The sequence below is a fragment of the Mandrillus leucophaeus genome, unplaced genomic scaffold (assembly GCF_000951045.1).
Source record: "Mandrillus leucophaeus isolate KB7577 unplaced genomic scaffold, Mleu.le_1.0 Scaffold18, whole genome shotgun sequence".
NCBI classification, from domain to species: Eukaryota; Metazoa; Chordata; class Mammalia; order Primates; family Cercopithecidae; genus Mandrillus; species Mandrillus leucophaeus.
Window position 1 is genome coordinate 2154912 of NW_012101809.1, and position 18547 is coordinate 2173458.

The 18547-nt window shown below is 53.9% G+C and overlaps 2 protein-coding genes across 2 annotated transcripts in view; one reads left to right on the plus strand and one right to left on the minus strand.

Annotated features, from left to right (window-relative positions):
- Positions 1 to 8258, minus strand: part of PDZD7 (PDZ domain containing 7) — a 30893-nt gene extending 22635 nt beyond the window's left edge. Inside the window, 4 exon segments of the mRNA XM_011977527.1 lie at positions 824 to 998; positions 1333 to 1473; positions 7095 to 7485; positions 8176 to 8258. Of these exon segments, the coding sequence (XP_011832917.1) occupies positions 824 to 998; positions 1333 to 1473; positions 7095 to 7320 (542 nt within the window). The 5' untranslated portion in view covers positions 7321 to 7485; positions 8176 to 8258.
- Positions 8259 to 8308: 50 nt separating this feature from the next.
- Positions 8309 to 17385, plus strand: SFXN3 (sideroflexin 3). Its single transcript, XM_011977420.1, has 13 exons — positions 8309 to 8638; positions 9429 to 9597; positions 10762 to 10925; positions 11563 to 11737; positions 12068 to 12162; positions 12547 to 12622; positions 12784 to 12869; positions 13141 to 13268; positions 13447 to 13496; positions 14732 to 14781; positions 15263 to 15310; positions 15577 to 17268; positions 17309 to 17385. Exons 3-12 carry the CDS (start codon positions 10765 to 10767, stop codon positions 15671 to 15673), a joined length of 966 nt encoding a protein of 321 aa, XP_011832810.1. The 5' UTR covers positions 8309 to 8638; positions 9429 to 9597; positions 10762 to 10764; the 3' UTR covers positions 15674 to 17268; positions 17309 to 17385.
- Positions 17386 to 18547: the final 1162 nt, after the last annotated feature.

Sequence of the window (18547 nt, forward strand, 5' to 3'; positions counted from 1 at the left end):
TCCTGTTTTTTTTGAGACAGGGTCTTGCTCTGTCCACCCAGGCTGGAGTACCATGGTGTGATCATGGCTCACTGCAGCCTCAACCTCCTGGGCTCAAGCAGTCCTTCCACCTCAGCTCAGCCTCTTGAATGGCTGGGATTACAGGCACATGCCCACCATGCCCAGTTTTTTTGTTTTGTTTTGTTTTGTTTTAGATGGAGCTTCACTCTTGTTGCCCAGGCTAGAGTGCAATGGTGTGATCTTGGCTCACCACATCCTCCACCTCTGGGTTCAAGCGATTCTCCTGCCTCAGCCTCCCGAGTAGCTGGGATTACAGGCATGCTCCACCATGCCTGGCTAATTTTTTATTTTTGGTAGAGACAGGGTTTCTCCATGTTGGTCAGGCTGGTCTTGAACTCCCAACCTCAGGTGACCCACCCGCTTCAGCCTCCCAAAGTGCTGGGATTACAGGCTTGAGCCACTGTACCTGGCTTTTTTTTTTTTTAAGAGAAGGGGTCTTGCTATGTTGCCCAGGCTAGATCCCAGTTCTAATCCTTACAGCACCCCTGTGGGGAGGTGGTGTTTTGCCCCCGGGTTTCACAGCAGGAGCAGCAGCAATGTGGCAGCAGGACCACTGGGATCTGAGAGAGCAGAGCCATTGGAGGAGGGCAAGGGAGAGATGTGGTCTCTCCTTATTTTGAGGTAAGGCCTTTGGATCCCCTGCGTTTCCTGAGCCTGTGAGCAGGAGGAGCAGAAACCTCTCCCCTCAGTGGGTTTTGCATGGTGGTAGGGCTGGGGTGGGCTGGGGCAAGGCCAGGGCTAGGATGAGGGAGTTGCTGCTCACCACGTGGTCTTCTCCTTGGAGAACTTGATGCCTGGCACGCGGCCCATGCGCCGCACCATCATGTGCAGGTGGCTGCTGCCCGTCAGCACCTTCACAGCGCTACCCATGGTGATGCTTTCCAGGCTTAGCCCGTTCACTTCCGTGATCTTGTCCCCAACGCACAGGCCAGCCCGCTCTGCACCACAGGATGGGAGCGGCTGGCATGGGGCACTCGGGAGAAGAGTCCCCAGGGTGGGGGCTGAGCCTCCCCCATCAAATGGAGCTCCTTCGGGTTCAACTGATCTCCTCAGTCAGAGTAGGGATTGTCAGAGCAGGGGCTGAGTGTTCCCAGTGCCTAGGGATCTGTCCCTTAAACCATTCTGCCCTGAGGGTGAGCCCTCTCCCCCCGTCAGTCAGGCCTTCCAGAGTTGGGGACTCTTCCTTCTGTCCCTGACAGCAGCATCCCCTGCAATTCACTGAGGTTAGAGTCACATCCTAAGCCTGGACTTCAACCTGGGGGTTCTGCTTACCTGCACTGCTGCCTTCCTCCACTTTGCTGACGAAGATGCCCAGGCCATGCTCTGAGCCCCCACGCACGCTGAAGCCCAGCCTCCCTGCTGGACTCTTCTCCACCCGGACTGAATGGATGATGTCACTTTCATCACTGTTGGCTGTGGGGACAGGGATTTAGGGATGCCCCCATGTTCATTGCGGGCACTGAGGGCCCCTGGGTTCCCCAACTAGGGGCCTGCAAAGGCTGGGTTGCTGGGCACAGTCACACAGGCATGTAGGGGCCTAAATGCAGTGGGGCAGGTCAGCCCATTTCTAAGGCCCCTCTGGGTGATTTTTATTTTATTTTATTTTAAAGTAACAGGGTCTTGCTCTGTCATCCAGGCTGGAGTGCAGTGGTGTGATCATTGGCTCCCTGCAGCCACAAACTCCTGGGCTCAAGTAATCCTCCTGCCCCAGCTTTCCAAGTAGCTAGGACTATAGGCACACACCACGGTGCCTGGGTTATTTTTAAATTTTTTGTAGAGGCAGGGTCTCACTTTGTTGCCCAGACTGGCCTCAAACCCCTGGCCTCAAGCAATTCTCCCACCTTGGCTTACCAAAGTGCTGGGATTACAGGTGTGAGCCACATGTCCTGCCCCCTCTGACTGATTTTGAGGCCATGGGCCGGGAGGGTGTAGAAGAAGGTGAGATCAGCGGGACAGGACTCTATGCTAAAGACACTATTCTCTAGCCGGGTGTAGTGGTGTATGCCTGTGGTCCCAGCTACGCGGAAGGCTGAGGCAGGAGCCCAGGAGGTCAAGGCTGCTGTGACCTGTGTTCACACCACTGCACTCCAGCCTGGGTGACAGAGCGAGACCCTGTCTCAAAAAAAAAAAAAAGAAAGAAAAGAAAAAGAAAAAGATGCTGTTCTCCTTCCTTCCTTGTGTGTGTGTGTGTGTGTGTGTGTGTGTGTATATCAATGCTTTCTGAGCTTCACATGCCCATGGGCCTGGGGGAAGCCAAATTAATAAACAATTCTGTTACTCCGAGAGTCCGATGGACAGACAAGAATGTTCAAGATTCTGTTCTATTGGGCACAGTTGAGGGTGTCTGGCCTCATCAGCTTGCAGCATAAATTAGTATATTAGCTCTATCTTCAAATGCTTGTAGAGCTACCCAGTGGAAGGCATTAGATGTTTTCATCTGTGTAAACAGAACCTGTCTGCAGTACTCTTGCTCACATAGTGGAATTAGACAGAGGCAGATTTTGTCAGGAAAAACTTTCTAAAACATTCAGCTATTGGAAATAGAATGGGTTTTCTTTCTTTTTTTCCTTCGAGACAAAGTCTTGCTCTGTCGCCCAGGCTAGAGTGCAGTGATGCGATTTCAGTTCACTGCAACCTCGGCCTCCCAGGTTTAAGTGATTCTCCTGCCTCAGCCTCCCAAGTAGCTGAGATTACAGACATGTGCCACCCATGCCCGGCTAATTTTTGTATTTTTAGTAGAGATGGGGTTTCACCATGTTGGCCAGGCTGGTCTCAAACTCCTGACCTCGTGATTCACCTGCCCTGGCCTCCCAAAGTGCTGGGATTACAGGAGTGAGCCACTGCCCCAGCCTTGAAATGGAAGGGATTTTCTAAGACAGATAGTAAGCGTCCCATCTTTGGAGGCATGCAAGCTGAGACCCAGCAAATCTCTGGGATGTTATGGAATCCCTGAGCGCCCTTCCATCTCTTAGACTCTGTGATTCTAAGAGGAGTCAGGGTTCTAGGAACTACTTGGCTACATGCGGAAAGAAACCCCAAGCCACACCACGCTGCAATATGTATGTGCCCAAGACGGTCCTCTCCATCACACTGGGGAAAGTAGAGGGGGAAGGGGGTTCCTAAAGGCTGAACCCATCAGGTAAGGATTCTTTCTTTTTTTTTTTTTTTGAGATGGAGTTTCACTTCTTCTCCTAGGCTGGAGTGCAATGGCTCAATCTTGGCTCACTGCAACCTCCGCCTCCTGGGTTCAAGCGATTCTCCTGCCTCAGCCTCCCCAGTAGCTGGTATTACTGGCATGTGCCACTACGCCGGGCTGAATTTTGTATTTTTAGTAGAGACAGGGTTTCACCATGTTGGCCAGGCTGGTCTTGAACTCCTAACCTCCAGTGATCTGCCTGCCTCGGCCTCCCAAAGTGCTGGGATTACAGGCATGAGCCAAGGCACCCGGGGCAGTAAGGTTTCTGTAAGGACTCTGATGGGTGGGATTTTGATGGGTAAGGGGAAAGGGAGTGGCACTGATGAGGGGGAAGGAGCCAGGGATGCTCAGCTGTGGGCCCTTAGGAGGCTTTCCAGTTACAGAAAAGAAGGCTGGAGGGGTAAGTTGGGTCCCAGGTGAGAAGCTGAGATTTCTTCGTGGGTAAGGGTTACTCTAGAGGTGTTTGACAGGGAGAAATCACACACACACAGACACACACACGCACACACACTCTTCAATTTGATCTAAGAGAAGTCAGGTTACAGGGCACAGCCAGGGCAGCTCGGAAAGAAATCCCCAAGGGCAGCTTGTGGGAGGGGTGGTGCAGGACAGATGTGGGGGGCCAGGGCTTTCCCAGCTGATTAGATTACACAGATCTCAGGCCACTTACAGCCTTAGCCAAGGAGCCTTTTGCTCCCTTGCTCCCAACCCTCTCTCCTCAGGGCCTCACTGGGGCCCCCCTAGGGCCCTGGGTCAGGGAATGTGAAATCTGAGGTTTTCCAGGAGCCTGGGCCCTGCAAGGATGGAAACTTCTCTACCTCCACTGCCCCAGCCTCTCCTCCAGGTGCTCCACTGCAGCCCCGGCACTATCCTTGCTTCTGTTCTTGCCCCCTTCAGCTATTCTTTATACAGTACCCAGAGTCAGCTTTTACATTAGATCTTGTCTTTTCCCTGATTAAAAACTTCAACACCTGTTCCTGCTTCTAGAACTCCAGTCTCCTCACCATGCCTTATAAGGCCCTGCCTGGGCTTCCCTCTGTCCACCCCTCCGCCCTCCCTTCCACCCTCCCTCCCTCACTGAGCTCTGGCCACCCTGATCTTCCTGTTCCTCGTGGAGGTCAAGCCCTTCCAGTGTCCCCACTGCCTGCAGTGCTCTTGCCCAGGCCTTTAGAAGGTCAGCTCCTCTTCCTCATTTCCCTCCTGGGTCAGACACCACTTTCTCGGAGAAGGCTTCCTGGAGTATCCTACCCCTCCTCCCAGTGATTCCCTCTTGTAGGGCTTCTCAAAGCGTTGTGCTGTATCAGCAGCATCAGTGTCATCTGACAACTTGCTAAAAACAGGAATTCTTTCACTTTACCACAGACCCACTGGACCAGAAGCTCTGGGACTGAGCCCTGCAATCTATCCCTGAATGAGCCTTCCTGGCAATTCTGAGGCATCTGAGGTTTGAGAAGCACCATTCTATCATATCATCAGATGATCATCTTCTGACTCTTCTCATCCTTTGCCATTGTTTGCTTATTTGTCTTATTTATCTGTCTCTTTTGACTGGACTGTAAGCTCAATCATGGTGGGGACTTTGTAATTCTCTTGTAGTATATCTCCAATATGTTGGACAGCACTTGGTATTTGATAAGTATTTTTTTGAATAAGTGAAAGAGTAAATGGATGAATGGATGGACAAACTAGGAGAGTGAGGAGAAATGCATTAAGGGTAATGCTTTCCTGGATTAAAGGTAATTCATTTTTTCTGGGACCAGTTGAGTTTAAGGAGCTGGTGGGGTCTCATGGGGCTGATGTAGGTGGCAATGTCCCTCTTCCCACTGTTTATTCCTTATCAGCTACTTTACTCCCGGGGAGTGATCTACATAATAATATGGGGCAGGGTTCCAGGCTGCGGGGACTTGGGAGATGTCTGCGCTCAGGCAGAGGGGAGAATTCTGAACTCAGAGGGTCCCAGCCCAGTCAGAGGAGAAGCCAAGTGGTCAGAGCAACTCCCCAGTCCCTCACTTGCTAGGAGATCCTGCTTCCTTGGCTGCACAGTGGCACTTGCATGAGGCAGAGGGAGAAAGCAATCATGAAACCCTGGAAGAGGATCTTTAGAGGGATGGTATAGGCCCGGCACAGTGGCTCAGGCCTATAATCCCAGCACTTTGGGAGGCTGAGGTCAGAAGATCACTTGAGCCTAGGAGTTCAAGACCAGCCTGGGCAACATGGTGAAACTCTGTCTCTACAAAAAGTAAAATAAAATAAAATTAGCCAGGCTTGGTGTTGCATGCCTATAGTTCTGGCTTCTCAGGAGGCTGAGGCTGGAGGATCACTTGAGCCCAGAAGTTCAAGGCTGCAGTGAGCTATGATCATACCACTGCACTGCACTTCAGTTTGGGCGGGTGACAGAGCAAGACCTTTTCCCTCTAAAAAAACAAAACAAAACAAAAAGACAGTATAAACAGCCCTTGCATCATACATGGGCAAAGGGAAGAGGGGAGAGGGAGAGAGAGAGAGACAGTATTGGAGGGAGTATAGCGTAGTTCTTTTCATAGAATGGGACTAATAAAGACTGCTGTGGTGCCTGCTTCCCTTTTCCCCAATGTCTCTTAACTCCCCTGGAGACTTCTGCTCCCTGAACAGAATGACCGCGGTGACCCTCAGCAGTGCCCTGTTGCTCACCAGAGGGTGAGGCACAGACTGGTGTATGACAGTGGTGAGCGTGCCAAGCCACTGGTGGAGGAAAGCCTGCTCCCTGAGCAACATGCCCACCCCTGTTTCGGTGGCCTAGGGAGGGGAACAGAGATGCCCCGCTGGGTCAGAGCGGGAGGAACAGGGCCGCTGGGTCAGAGCGGGAGGAACAGGGCCTGAAGAGTCTAGTCTGGGATCCAGCCAGGGCAGCTCTGCTGGCTAAGAAAGAGGAGAGGAGCTGGAGATATTTATCTGGTCCTGCCCACAGAAAGCCCACACTCAGGGGGCCTGGCTCCGCCCCTGGCATTCAAGGTCCTGTCTTGCTCACCAGCTCTTAGTCGCCTCACATCTGTCACTGCAGCCAGGCTGGCTCCTAAGTGCCCACCCACCATGCTCTATGCTTTTCATTTCCAGCTTTTGTTGATGATAGCTCACCCCTGCCACCAGCTGTTCTTGTTGCTCTGTCCTGCTACACTGTAGTTTTCTGGAAGGTGAAGAGGGAGCCTGATTTCTCTCTGGGTCCCTTGTAACACCTCCCCAGGAATGGTATAGAATTGGTGCTCCATGAAGCGGCATTAAGCAACTACATAAGCTTAGGTCTCCCCTTCCCTGATGGAGCTCCCTCTCCACCCTCAACCCTCCTCTTCTGAACATTTGCTGTGCTGCCTTCATTCCCCTCCTTCAGCACTGAAGCCCTGAATTCTGTCTACCCATTTGGGCACTGACTCCTCGCAGCCCAGCACAGAGCTTGTCACACAATGTACTGGTTGATGGAGGATGTCCTCCTTTATCCTGCCCCATCCCCCAGAAGTACACACAATGGATCTGGAGAAGGGCAGAGCCCATGGGAGAAAGAGGCCAGTTCAATCCCCTGCCTTGTCCACCTGGGGCTAGCATACCACACGCATGCCTTTCCCTGCTGCCATGGCCTTCTCTCCCTCCTCTGACCCTTCTACCACCCTGGACCCCTGCAGGATTGGCCTGGAGAAGAAGCAGGTGAGGAAGAGTGTATGGGTTCCCAGGCTGCCTGCCACCTCCCTGTGACTCCAATCTCTTGAATTCCCCCACTCATACAGGCTCTGCCTCCTCCTGCTGAGTTCCCACTGTCCCCTACCCCCACCCTCCCCAACCCAGGCCGGTGGCTGGGTCCCACCCCCACCTTCGATGGGTGAGTTGATGAGGATGACGCGTCCCATGGGCGATGAGGCTCGGATTCCGCGGGGGGGCCCGTTCAGCAGCCGTTGCTGCTTCCTTAGCAGGTATCGCGTTGCGGTGGAGCCTGAGTCGCTGCCTAGGTGGCCTCGGGAGGAGAGGGAGCTCAGAGAGCCGGAGCTTAGGTCTCCTAGGCCCAGTGGGTCGAAGCCCACTGCGAAACCCTGTGCCATGGCGGCTGGGCTAGGGCAGCACCCTACAGGTCCAGAAGGAATCTGCTAGCTCTGGAGAGGCCAGCCCCGCGTGCTTCGAGCTCCATGAGCCTCTCTGCGGGGATGGGGTCTCAGTAACGTGAAGGCCCTTGCTTGTGATGCCTCTCAGCAGTGTGAGCTCCAGGCCTGGGCAGGGAGAGCAGGGATGAGGGAGGGGTGTAAATGTTTCCCCTGCTGCCCTCCAAAACTTCCACCCCTCCCTGCTGGTTTAAGCATCCTGCCCTCCCATGCCTTAGGCCCCCCTCCTGTCTCACCCCAGACCAGAGAACTGCCCCATCCAGGCACCATCGTGGACTCTCGCTGACTTTATACAAGACAGGTGGGAACCTTTCACCCCTCATTGCTGCTGGCGGCTGAGTCATCTACTCCCGTCCTCAGTCCTCAGTAGAGGTTGAGAGTGGGGTTGGGATTACTAAGGGCGCTGGGGCTTAGAGCGGTGTGAGACAAAAGAGAGGTCGAGACAGCTCACGGCATCACCTCTCTCCTGCATATGCAGGTATGGGGGTGGTCCGGGACAGGGTGGGGGCGGCGTGGGGCGGGCTGGGCCTCGAGGACAGGGCTTCAGGACCTTAGACAGCTGAGGCCGAGGAAGCCCCCCAGACACCCGCGGACTCCAGGCTGCGGCTCCGGGTCTAAAGAGTCTGCACGAACCTCTCCCAAGCTTGCGGGAAGGATCCGCTGGAGAGGGGTCCCACGACATCCCGCGCAAAACCCAAGGCCAATTCCCTCAGAGAAGCTCTGGAACCCAGAATGAAGCACCCCAATATCAACTCGGCCATCCAGGCCCCCCACCCCTTTGTGCCTGGTCCCCCTCACCTGGTCGCTGCTGTGGCGCCGCCAGCCTTGTCAAACCACCCTCCCGCGAGAGCTACTGTGGCAGTCTGCAAACCCCACCCACGCTCCGCGGAGGCTGCGGGAATTGCGCTGGCCTGCACCGCCCTGGGCTCCCATTGGCTGGTAGGGCCGTCAGTCATTCTATTCCGACACCTCCCTTGCGCTCCAGGGACAGACTGGTGTTACCTGGTCCCGGGCAGCGGAGTTCTTTACCCACCCCAGTTCTGGTTCTGACGCCCTAGTTCATCCCGCAAATTTAGGACTTGGGTCTCGGCTTGTTCCCCTCCCGCTAGAAACACCTCTTCTCTGAGCCAAGACAGCTACCTGGGCTCCTGGAATTGCCACCCCTCCGTGGGCACCCTTGAGGCCTCCGTGGGGGGACGTCACCGGGCAGAGCGGGACGTGAGCCTGCGTTTGCTGCAGGCGTGCTCTGTGTGGTGACTGGGTGAGTTGTGAGTATGTGTGTGGCGGAAGGGGTGCCTTCTTCACTTGCATCCTCCTCCTCTGTCAGAAGGTGTCTCAGGCTACCCAGTTCTGGAATGGTCGCAGGGTGGGGCAGCTGGTCCCTGGACGGGAAGAATCCTAAGAATCCTTCTGATGCACTTATTCGGATGCAGACCGCGAGGTTCCTGGGGTCGTCTGCCCCTCCACATCCCAGGGGTGGGGCTACAGTCTGGGGTGCAGCGAGAGGGGTTGGGAGTGTAAGGAGACCAGGGACACAGTGGAGCTAGGGGTTACAGAGGAAGAGCAGGGAGAGGGCTGGGGACATAGAAGGGGCAAAGGCACAGGCACGACAGGAACAGGGCTGTGAAGTGATGCGAATGTCGCGCTGCTACAAGAGGAGCTTGTGGATACTAGGGTAGGAGCCCAGGGGGGCAAGCAGCCAGAGGCCATTGCCAAGGCAGCCATCAAGTAAACAAGCCAGGTGGTAACCCGAGTCCCTCCCGGCGCGCCAGCAGAGGACCGCCCCTCCACACTGTCCACCTGCACCCTGGGCTTTCTCTCTGGGCACCTAGACCTCTTGCTGCAGGGCTGGGGGTCTGCTGAGGCCCGCCAGGGGACTGTAAACAAAGGGAGCAGCGCCCTCAGCTCCAGCCCCTCCTCCCTCTGGCTGGGGAGGGGGCCAGAACTGATCCCCGAGGTGGGATTGGCTCTGGAAAGCAGCTTAGGGCCTGGTCCCGGTGGCCCAGGCCGGAGTGGGGGGGATCGCCTCGAATGACACCCACCTCCCCCAGTTTCTGCCAATCCCCGTGCCCACTGGGTGGGCGCGGCCGGGAAGTTCCTGCCCCTCCCTGCTGGTCGGCGTCACGCGTGACGTCCCGCGTGATGGCTGGGAGGGCCCGGCGGCGACAGCGGAGGCAGAGAGGAAGGCGGTTCTGAGAGCTTCAGGGAGCCCTGGAAAGCGTAAGTGCTCGCTGTCCCTAGCTGGCGGGATTCGGGAATGCGGGTCAGAGAAGGAAGCCTGCCTTGAAACTATCTGTCCTGGTGCAGTCAATATTTTCGGCTCTATGGAGGTCCACAGGGCACAAGGGAGGTTGCAGGGAGGAATGTCAGGGTGGGGCTGTGTGTAGTCACACATTCAAGTGTCTGCAGATGGGCACAATGTGCACCTGTAACAGTCTTTGAGGGCCGGTGTTACAGGACACCTCCACTCTGTCTGTATGTCTGGGCAGGGTGTGCATGATGGTGTCTTTGTGTGTGGGTATGTGAGTGTGAGGGGAGGGCGTGTCTGCCTCTGCGGGAGGAAGTGTGGCTGGAGAGGATTAGTCATTCTGTAGGATTCTGCCCAACTCAGCCAGATGGCTGCACCAGGTTTTCCTCTCTGTGCTGGATAGAGGGAGCAGCCACTGAATCCTGCTCTTATCCGGAGGCAAGTGGTTCAGAGAGGTGGATGAGTGTCTGTGCCAGCCCTACCTGGCCAGGGACCAGGGAGAGCCTGGAGTCATTCAGTGTGAGTTGGAGAAAATGGATCTGTAGAGGGGACTTGTGTGTGCCCACATGCACACACATGGCTGACATCAGAGTTCCCTGATTGAGATCTGAAACAGATAAGCCCTGGGTGGCCAGTAAGGCCTTGCTCTCCTCCAATCAGGGACTGGAGTGTGGGATGTCTTATGCCATTTTCCAAAATAGCCTTGGGGATTTGTATCCAGGTCTCAGGGCAGCTGGGACCTAAAGCTCACCTGAGCATGGGTGTGTAATATATATGTTATATATTCTTGTGTGTCTGCAGTACACGTGGCTGAGATGTTTGTTGCTGCTCATGTGTCAACCACATACATGTAAATCCTCCCTCATGAAAATCTGTACCAGGATAGAGCACAAGGAGATCTGTTTTCCTGTTTCTGGTCTTCCCCTCCCCTTCCTCCAGTGGCTGCAGGTCCCTGGGCGGGGACATTGCTGAGGAAACAGCTCCTTCCCACACCCTTGCTTTCCTTTCTGGTCACCTTGAGCTCATAAAGGGACTGATGATAAGCTCAGGGGCCAGGGCAGGGGCACCAAAATTTCCCCTAGCTGGAGCCCTTGGACCCTTGGACTCCCGCTCTGACCCTTGTGTCTGTCCTGCAGAAAATGGGTGAATTGCCTTTAGACATCAACATCCAGGAACCTCGCTGGGACCAAAGTACTTTCCTGGGCAGAGCCCGGCACTTTTTCACTGTTACTGATCCTCGAAATCTGCTGCTGTCCGCGGCACAGCTGGAAACTTCTCGGAACATCGTGCAGAACTACAGGTGACCACCCCCCAGTCTGACCCTGTGTGCCAGGATCTCCTTTTCTGGGATTAATATAGTATGTCTTGTACCTGCCTCCTCAAGCTTGACAGTGACCCTGTCCCTCAATCCCCTCACTCTCTAGCCCCCTCTGTTGGCCAGAGCTTTAACCCAAAGGATTTTAGAGCATTTGGGTTGAGAAGATGGCACTGATATTTATGGGAAGGGCTGCTCTATGTTTCACAAACCTCTACAGGGACCTATCCCATCGCTGGGTCACCATCTGCAAGGATAGAGGTGCTCAAAGTGGAGTCCCAGGAAGATAGAAGGGAATTCCCCTTATCTTTGGGAGGAAAAACTCTTGCAATGCTCGCAGCCATTTTTGACCCACTGGAAACCACCATCACCCATGACCCAGCATTTTAGCAGAAACAGAAGGATACCCCTCTTCGTGTGGCTAGAAGGGAAATAGAAATAGGAGCCTCCACTTCTGGGAAACTTTGGCCCTCCTCCAAAGACAAGGAGCTCCCTTATGCTGAGACTAGAGGCTGAAGTTCCTGGTCCTCTGTCCAGAGTTACCCTGAGCTGGGCAGATGGGGCCTGTGAGGGTAGATCTGCCCCCTGGCATAGCTTGTCTGCTCCTTGCCAACTTCTGCAGGGCTGGCGTTGTGACCCCAGGGATCACCGAGGACCAGCTGTGGAGAGCCAAGTATGTGTATGACTCTGCCTTCCATCCGGACACAGGGGAGAAGGTGGTCCTGATTGGCCGCATGTCAGCCCAGGTGCCCATGAACATGACCATCACCGGCTGCATGCTCACCTTCTACAGGCAGGTCTTGTCCCATGTCCCCTTCTTGAGTGCCCTGAGCTAGAGCACGGCTTGACTAGGTGCTTCTTGTCTGGGCCAATTTGGTGAGTGAAAGATTGTGTTAGAATCCCTTCCATTCCTCAGAATTCAGCCTCAGCAGTTCTCTCACCCCAGAGACAGTAGATGTGTTTGTATAAATGGGGGTGGGGGTACATAGGGGTTACCAGAGCAGGTTCTACGGCCATCAACTGGGTCCCTTCTTAGGCTTGGGGAATAATTTGGTTTCATTACAGGGGTCTAAAGATGAGGGCCACTGTACGGGGGGCAGAGTGAGTGTCTTTGTTCCCTCAGGAAGACCCCAACTGTGGTGTTCTGGCAGTGGGTGAATCAGTCCTTCAATGCCATTGTTAACTACTCCAACCGCAGTGGCGACACTCCCATCACCATGAGGTGAGAGCCGGCCCCCTGCAGCAGCTGCACTGTCCCATCTGACCCTCTTCTCCCAGCCCACAGTGCCCTCTCCTTTCTCTCCCGCTCCCTGCAGTCCCTGCAGCCAGTGCTCAGCGCTCCCTCCTCAGCCTGCCCCACCCCGACTTACCCTGCCTAACTGAAAGCATGAGGTCCTCTTATGCATGCTGTGGGGGACCCACCCCTCTTCACAGGGTGTGATTGGGGCTTCCAGACAAGTTTACACTGGAGATGAAGGGAGGGCTTCCTCTGCAAGAAGCTTCCCCTTTTATGCCTCATGTATTGAGGACTTGGCATATCCCTAAAGGAAAGGGCCACCTGCTGGACTCTTCACCTCTCCCCGTGACCTGGCTCTTCCACCCACAGGCAGCTGGGGACAGCCTATGTGAGTGCCACCACTGGAGCTGTGGCCACGGCCCTGGGACTCAAATCCCTCACCAAGGTAAAGGCCCCCTATTCCCCTGACCCCCCCATTCATCCTCCATCTGCCTCCTCCTTCCTCATCATGCCTCCAGTCCTGACCTATAGGCCCCCTATATCTCCCCAGAGTCCCTCATCACCCCATGGCCCTCAGGGCCACTGAACAACACCCTTCCTCCGCAGCACCTGCCCCCCTTGGTCGGCAGATTTGTGCCCTTTGCAGCGGTGGCAGCTGCCAACTGCATCAACATCCCCCTGATGAGGCAGAGGTGAGTGACCCCGGCTCCTGGCACGTGCATGCCCGGTATAATGTAGCACAGTGCCCAGTCATGCAGACCACCTCAGAATGGGGACATCCCTCTCCCTCCTCAGACATGAGCTGCTGGGCCCTGGCTCAGTCTGACCCTGGGATCCTCAGATGGGAGAACCAGCCTTTGAGTCTGGGGTGTGTGAGGGAACCCTGAGGAGCCGCTGCCCATTCGGGCATTGCAGGCGGGATCCGGGGCCTGTGATCTGACCCTAACCCTGCTCCCTTCACAGAGAGCTGCAGGTGGGCATCCCGGTGGCTGACGAGGCAGGTCAGAGGCTTGGCTACTCGGTGACCGCAGCCAAGCAGGGAATCTTCCAGGTGGTGATTTCAAGAATCTGCATGGCGATTCCTGCCATGGGTAAGGCAGGAGTGGCTGGGTGGGGCACAGGAGACTCTGAGAAAAGCAGGTGCAGTTCTCAGGGACTTTGGAGGGCTCTAGGGAGAGAGGGAGGAGCTTTGAGGGGGGTCACCCTTCACAGTTCCTGACTTTGACTCCACCACTAACGCTCTCCTTCTTGGCCCTGCTCTCCCCACAGCCATCCCCCCACTGATCATGGACACTCTGGAGAAGAAAGACTTCCTGAAGGTAGGCAACTCTACCTCTCCTGTCCTGGAATGGGGGATGGCTGGGAGAAGAAGTGACCAGGCCCCAACCCTCTCTCCAGCCTGGTCTGAGTCTCTAAGACTTGCCAGCCGTTCTCCTGACCCCTGCACCACCTCCTCCACCTTCATTCATTCAGCAAGAATGAACTGGGCTGGGGTGAAGGAACACTGCGGGGGCAGGAGGAGAGGATGAGGGAAGGAAACCAACTTCATCAGTGTTACTCCAGGGGCTTCTGATACACAAAGGAGGGGACTGTCATAGTCACACTTGATCTTATGCTCATTCTTTCACTCCCTAGTGCCTCCATACTAAGAGGTACACATGGGTGCACACACACACACACACGCACACAGAGACATGAACAGGACACGAAAGCAAAGCACAGGAACAAGCTCTGGCTCATTCACAGAATAATTTATTCACAAATGTATTGAGTGCCATGCACCAGGGATGTTTTAGGGCTGAGGAGACAGCACTGAACAAGATGGTTATGGCCCCTGTCCTCCTGAAGTTTATAGTCTGATGCAGAAACCAATAAACAAGGAGGCACCCAATAAATACATTCTTAGAAAGTGTAATATGTATGTGCTTTGTAGGAAAGCAGTGGGACAGTGTAATTGAGATTCATGGGGGAGAGCTGTTTAGACAGGATGGTCAGAGAAGGGGTCTCTAAAGCCCCGAAGGATGAGGAGAGAGGCAAAGAATGCAGAGAAGAGTGTTTGGAGTAGAGAAAATAGTCAGTAGCAAGGGCGCGGCAGCAGGAGGGGCTTGCACATTTGAGGAACAGGTTGGTGATCCCTATGGCCAGAGCAAATTGAGAAGAGTGCCGAGGAAGAGACATACTTGGAAAGGGTCAGATTCATGCCACTGGGATGGGAAGAGGTAAGTGGAAGTTCAGAGGAAGTTTCCTGAAGAAATCAGCTCCTGGAGGAAGTGAGGGAAGAAATAAAAGGGCCGGGGAGTGCCATGGCAACCAGTTCTGAGAGGTGAGAATGTGTCATGGGGTGCCAGGGAGGGTAATCAGCATATAGGCCCGGCTGGAGTGGAAGGGTGCAATCTAAAGGTCCCAGCCCTGTCATTGCTTTGGGAGAAAGAAAAGGGTCACAGGTCTAAGGGCTCCAAGGCAAGGCTGATGGGATAGAGCCATGGTGGGTGAAATGGGGTGACAGTGAGGTAGGGGACACAAGCCATTCCATTGTCTCTCTGTCTCTCCACAGCGCCGCCCTTGGCTGGGGGCGCCCCTGCAGGTGGGACTGGTGGGCTTCTGGTAAGTATGCAAGGAATTAGCTGGGGTGTGTGGGAGTGCTTTGTCCATGGTGGATGTGGGTAGGTATGAATTGTCTTTAAGATGTTTATAGACATCATCCATTCATACATTCAGTGGGTGTGTGTTTTGAACACCTATAGGGTCTACTTTGTGTGTTGGGGGTGGTCCCTGTCCTTGAAGGTCAAGAGTTTAGTGAGGGGGTTCCAGTCTTCATCTATAAGAGGAATCCATGGAAATGTACCTTTTGGTGCCATCCAGGACATTCATGCCCATTTAATTCCTGATTCTGCCACTTACTGGCTGTGGGGCTCTCTTTCCTCAGAACCAGATGTCCAGGTTGGGTTTACTATTCCTAAAAGGTCCTTTCAGCTTTTATCAATCTCCACCCTTAGGAGCTATCTCCAAGGATGGAGTGGGGTGTAGGGAGGGAACACCCTAAGGTCAAAGCTTTACAAATCTTTCCAACACTCGTCTCCCCCAGCCTGGTATTTGCAACCCCCCTGTGCTGTGCCCTATTCCCCCAGAAGAGGTAAGTGCTGTCCCTGGGCTGGGCGGGGGACTCTGGATTGGACTCTGCATCTCTGGGCCAGCTGACCTAGGGTCCTCCAGTGTGTTCAGGAGGCGGCCTGGCAGGCCCTCCACGGATTCTGGGAGTGGGGGAATGACAGTGAGCCAGTCCTTCTGGCAGTAGAAGGAGAGGATTCTTCAGCCTGGGAGGAGGTGGGATGGCAATCCCTGGGCCTGAGTGGGGTTGGATTCAGGGGACATTAACCGGCCTGTGCTGTTCTATTGCAGCTCCATAAATGTAAGCAAGCTGGAACCAGAGCTGAGAGCTCAGATCCATGAGCAAAACCCCAGCGTAGAAGTGGTCTACTACAACAAGGGGCTTTGAGGAGGGTCAGCCTCTGTCCCCTCCCTCAGTTCCTTGGGCTGCTGCTTTAGTGGAATCATGTCACCCCTGCCACTTGCCTATCTGCCTAGCACTGGCTAGGGGCCTTGGTGGGCAGATGGCCATTGAGGGTAGCAACCTATTAGGGTGGGGGAGGTACCACCATAAGGCTTTTCCTCCCCTTTCTGGTTTCAAAGAGCAGAACGCATAACCTCTCCCTCCTGTGCTTGAGTGTCCACACATATACCTACATGATACATATGTGCATTTGTACATTGGGTCCTGAAAGCTAGGAGCAGGCATGCTAGCCTAGTATGTTCTGACATCTGGCTTCCCTTCTCAGCCTCATGTCTACCTGCCTGCCAGCCAGGCTACAGGTGGGACTTCCTTCTCTAAACTGTTATACCAGCCAAGTTATATTTGATGGCACCTTATCCCTTCTAGACATAGGAGGAGCCCCAGGATCTCAGGACAGAGACTTATAGACACTAGTAGGCCAAAGTGGGCTGAATCCTTCAGGTTTCTGATATCTAGCTCCCCAAGCTGACTGGGCTGGCAGAGGAGAACATGTTTGGACAAGGGAGGCAGGGGACTTATGCATCCCTCAGTGCCATCCCCTGTATTCTGGAATAGCTCTGTTTCACCTCCTCCTCTCTACCAGACGAAGGAGCGCCTGTGTCCTGTACTGCCCTCGCTGTCTCCCCCAGCACCCTACTCAGCAGCGTGGGCATCTTCAGGCACAGTCTTAGGAGTTCCTGTTGTGCTCTGACATCATGACCTCAAATCTAAATCCTACAATCCCAACTCCTTTTCCCAAACAAAAAGTCACAGAGGCAGAGCAAGCATTCCCCTTTAAGAGCTCCCACTGCACCTCCTCCCAAGGGACACAGCTGTAGGAATGGTGCTTAAACTCCACAGGTATCAGAGAGGGTGTAACTAGGACATCCTCAAGGGCAGCTAGGCCCCGAATGTACAATGTTAAGACAGGGAATTTTGTGTTCCATTGACCTTTTTTTTTTTTTTTTTTTTGTTTTTTGGACAGAGTCTTTCTATTTTGTCCAGGCTGGAGTGCAATGGTACAATCTTGGCTCACTGCAAGCCCCGCCTCCTGGGTTCAAGTGATTCTCCTGCCTCAGTCTCCCAAGTAGCAGGGATTACAGGTGCGTGCCACCACATCTTGCTAGTTTTGTATTTTTAGCAGAGACAGGGTTTCACCATGTTGGTCAGGCTAGTCTCAAACTCCTGACCTTAGGTGATCCACCTGCCTTGGCCTCCCAAAGCGCTGGGATTACAGGCACGAGCCACCGCACCCAGCCTGTTCCACTGACATTTCTTAGACATTCAGCAAAACCCCCACCTTAACCTCTTTTCTTTCTTGAGGGTTGGTCCTGTCCCTACCTCCACCCTCCCACCCCCTGGAAGAGGAAGGGCCCGGGCATCAATGGCTAGTCCAAATAAAATATGGGCTTGGGGATGGAATGGGTGGTGGCATTCCATCCCCAAGTGTAGTTAGATCCCAACTCCCATGACCTCTGGCTTCAGTGGTAGGTGGGGCAGGGCAGATAAAAGGGCTTCAGTGGGAACCTCTGAGAGCATTTGTTCCCCAAAGGGGAACTCTGAGAGTGAGAACTGATGCAGTTCCCCCCATCAACCGCCCCCAGTGATAACATCTATGAAGTCAGCCATTACTCAATAAACTGCAAACTTGTCTACTTCTTGGTCTTCACTTGATTCCATGTCCTGAGGGCCCAGAAAGAGTCCCCTGCCTGCAGCCTTCCGTCTCTCCCCACTGAATGCAGGTCTTGTCTCATTCTTCCCCTTGTGTAGGGAGCCTCAACCCCCAGCAGAGGGAGCTCTGAGATTAGAAAATCAGTCCTCCCGCTGTCACACCAAGTATGTACTATAAGGTAGACAGGGAATGTAGATGCTTTCACCTTCTTTTTTTCTTTTCCTTTTCCTTTCTTTCTTTTTTCTTTTCTTTCTTTCTTTCTTTTTTCTTTGAGACAGGGTTTCACTGTATCGCCCAGGCTGGAGTGCAGTGGCACGGATCAGCGGCTCACTGCAGCCTCGACCTCACCAGTTCAATTGATTCGCCTGCCGCAGCCTCCCAAGTAGTTGGGACTACAGGCACGTGCCACCAAACCCAGCTAATTTTCTGTATTTTTTTATAGAGATGGTTTTTGCCATGTTTCCCAGGCTGGTCTCCAATTTCTGGGCTCAAGCCATCCACCTGCCTTGGCCTCCCAAAGTGCTGGGATTACAGTCGTGAGCCACCGTGCCCGGCCTAGATAACCAGTTTTAATTTCATCCTGTCCTGTCAGTCACTAAGCCCACTGGAATCCTTGGTCAACTCTTAAAGCTCTTTCTGCAGTTACACTTTTGGCCTTTGGCAATCCCCTTGAAAAGAGGCCTTGTATTGCCAAAAACTGCAATCACTTTTGCACCAACCTAATACTTTTACTGGAAAATCTATGTAACATAACCCCATCTAGTGAGTGAGGTACAGAAATCTCTGCAAAACAAAACCCTTAAGAACATTTTGTAACAGAGTTATCTGTGCTCCACAGATAACACTAAACCATGTCAGAGAAAAGATTGGCCAGGGCACTAGTGGGCTTCTCTGTCATCTTTCCTTCCTAATTCCACACCAGTTTCTCAGACACATCAAAAGAGTTAGCTATAGGGCACATCACAGACTCTCTAGGGACAAACCTTAGCCAGTTATACCTTCCAAACTGCCTCCTTATACTTGGAAATTTCCTCAGAAGTCAGCATTTGGGCTGAAGGGCAGCACCTTTTTCACTGGAAAGTGCTCTGCCCCATTCTCCTGTGGGTCTCCTGTCTTCCTCCCAGACCTCAGACTCCAGGAACCTTCAC

What these genes read in the sequence shown, in the direction of transcription:
- SFXN3 (XM_011977420.1), top strand. Translation starts at nt 10,765, where the DNA reads ATGGGTGAATTGCCTTTAGACATCAACATCCAGGAACCTCGCTGGGAC. An exon ending in AACATCGTGCAGAACTACAG is followed by an intron (nt 10,926 to 11,562) that starts GTGACCACCCCC and finishes CAACTTCTGCAG; the next exon opens with GGCTGGCGTTGTGACCCCAG. An exon ending in GACACTCCCATCACCATGAG is followed by an intron (nt 12,163 to 12,546) that starts GTGAGAGCCGGC and finishes TTCCACCCACAG; the next exon opens with GCAGCTGGGGACAGCCTATG.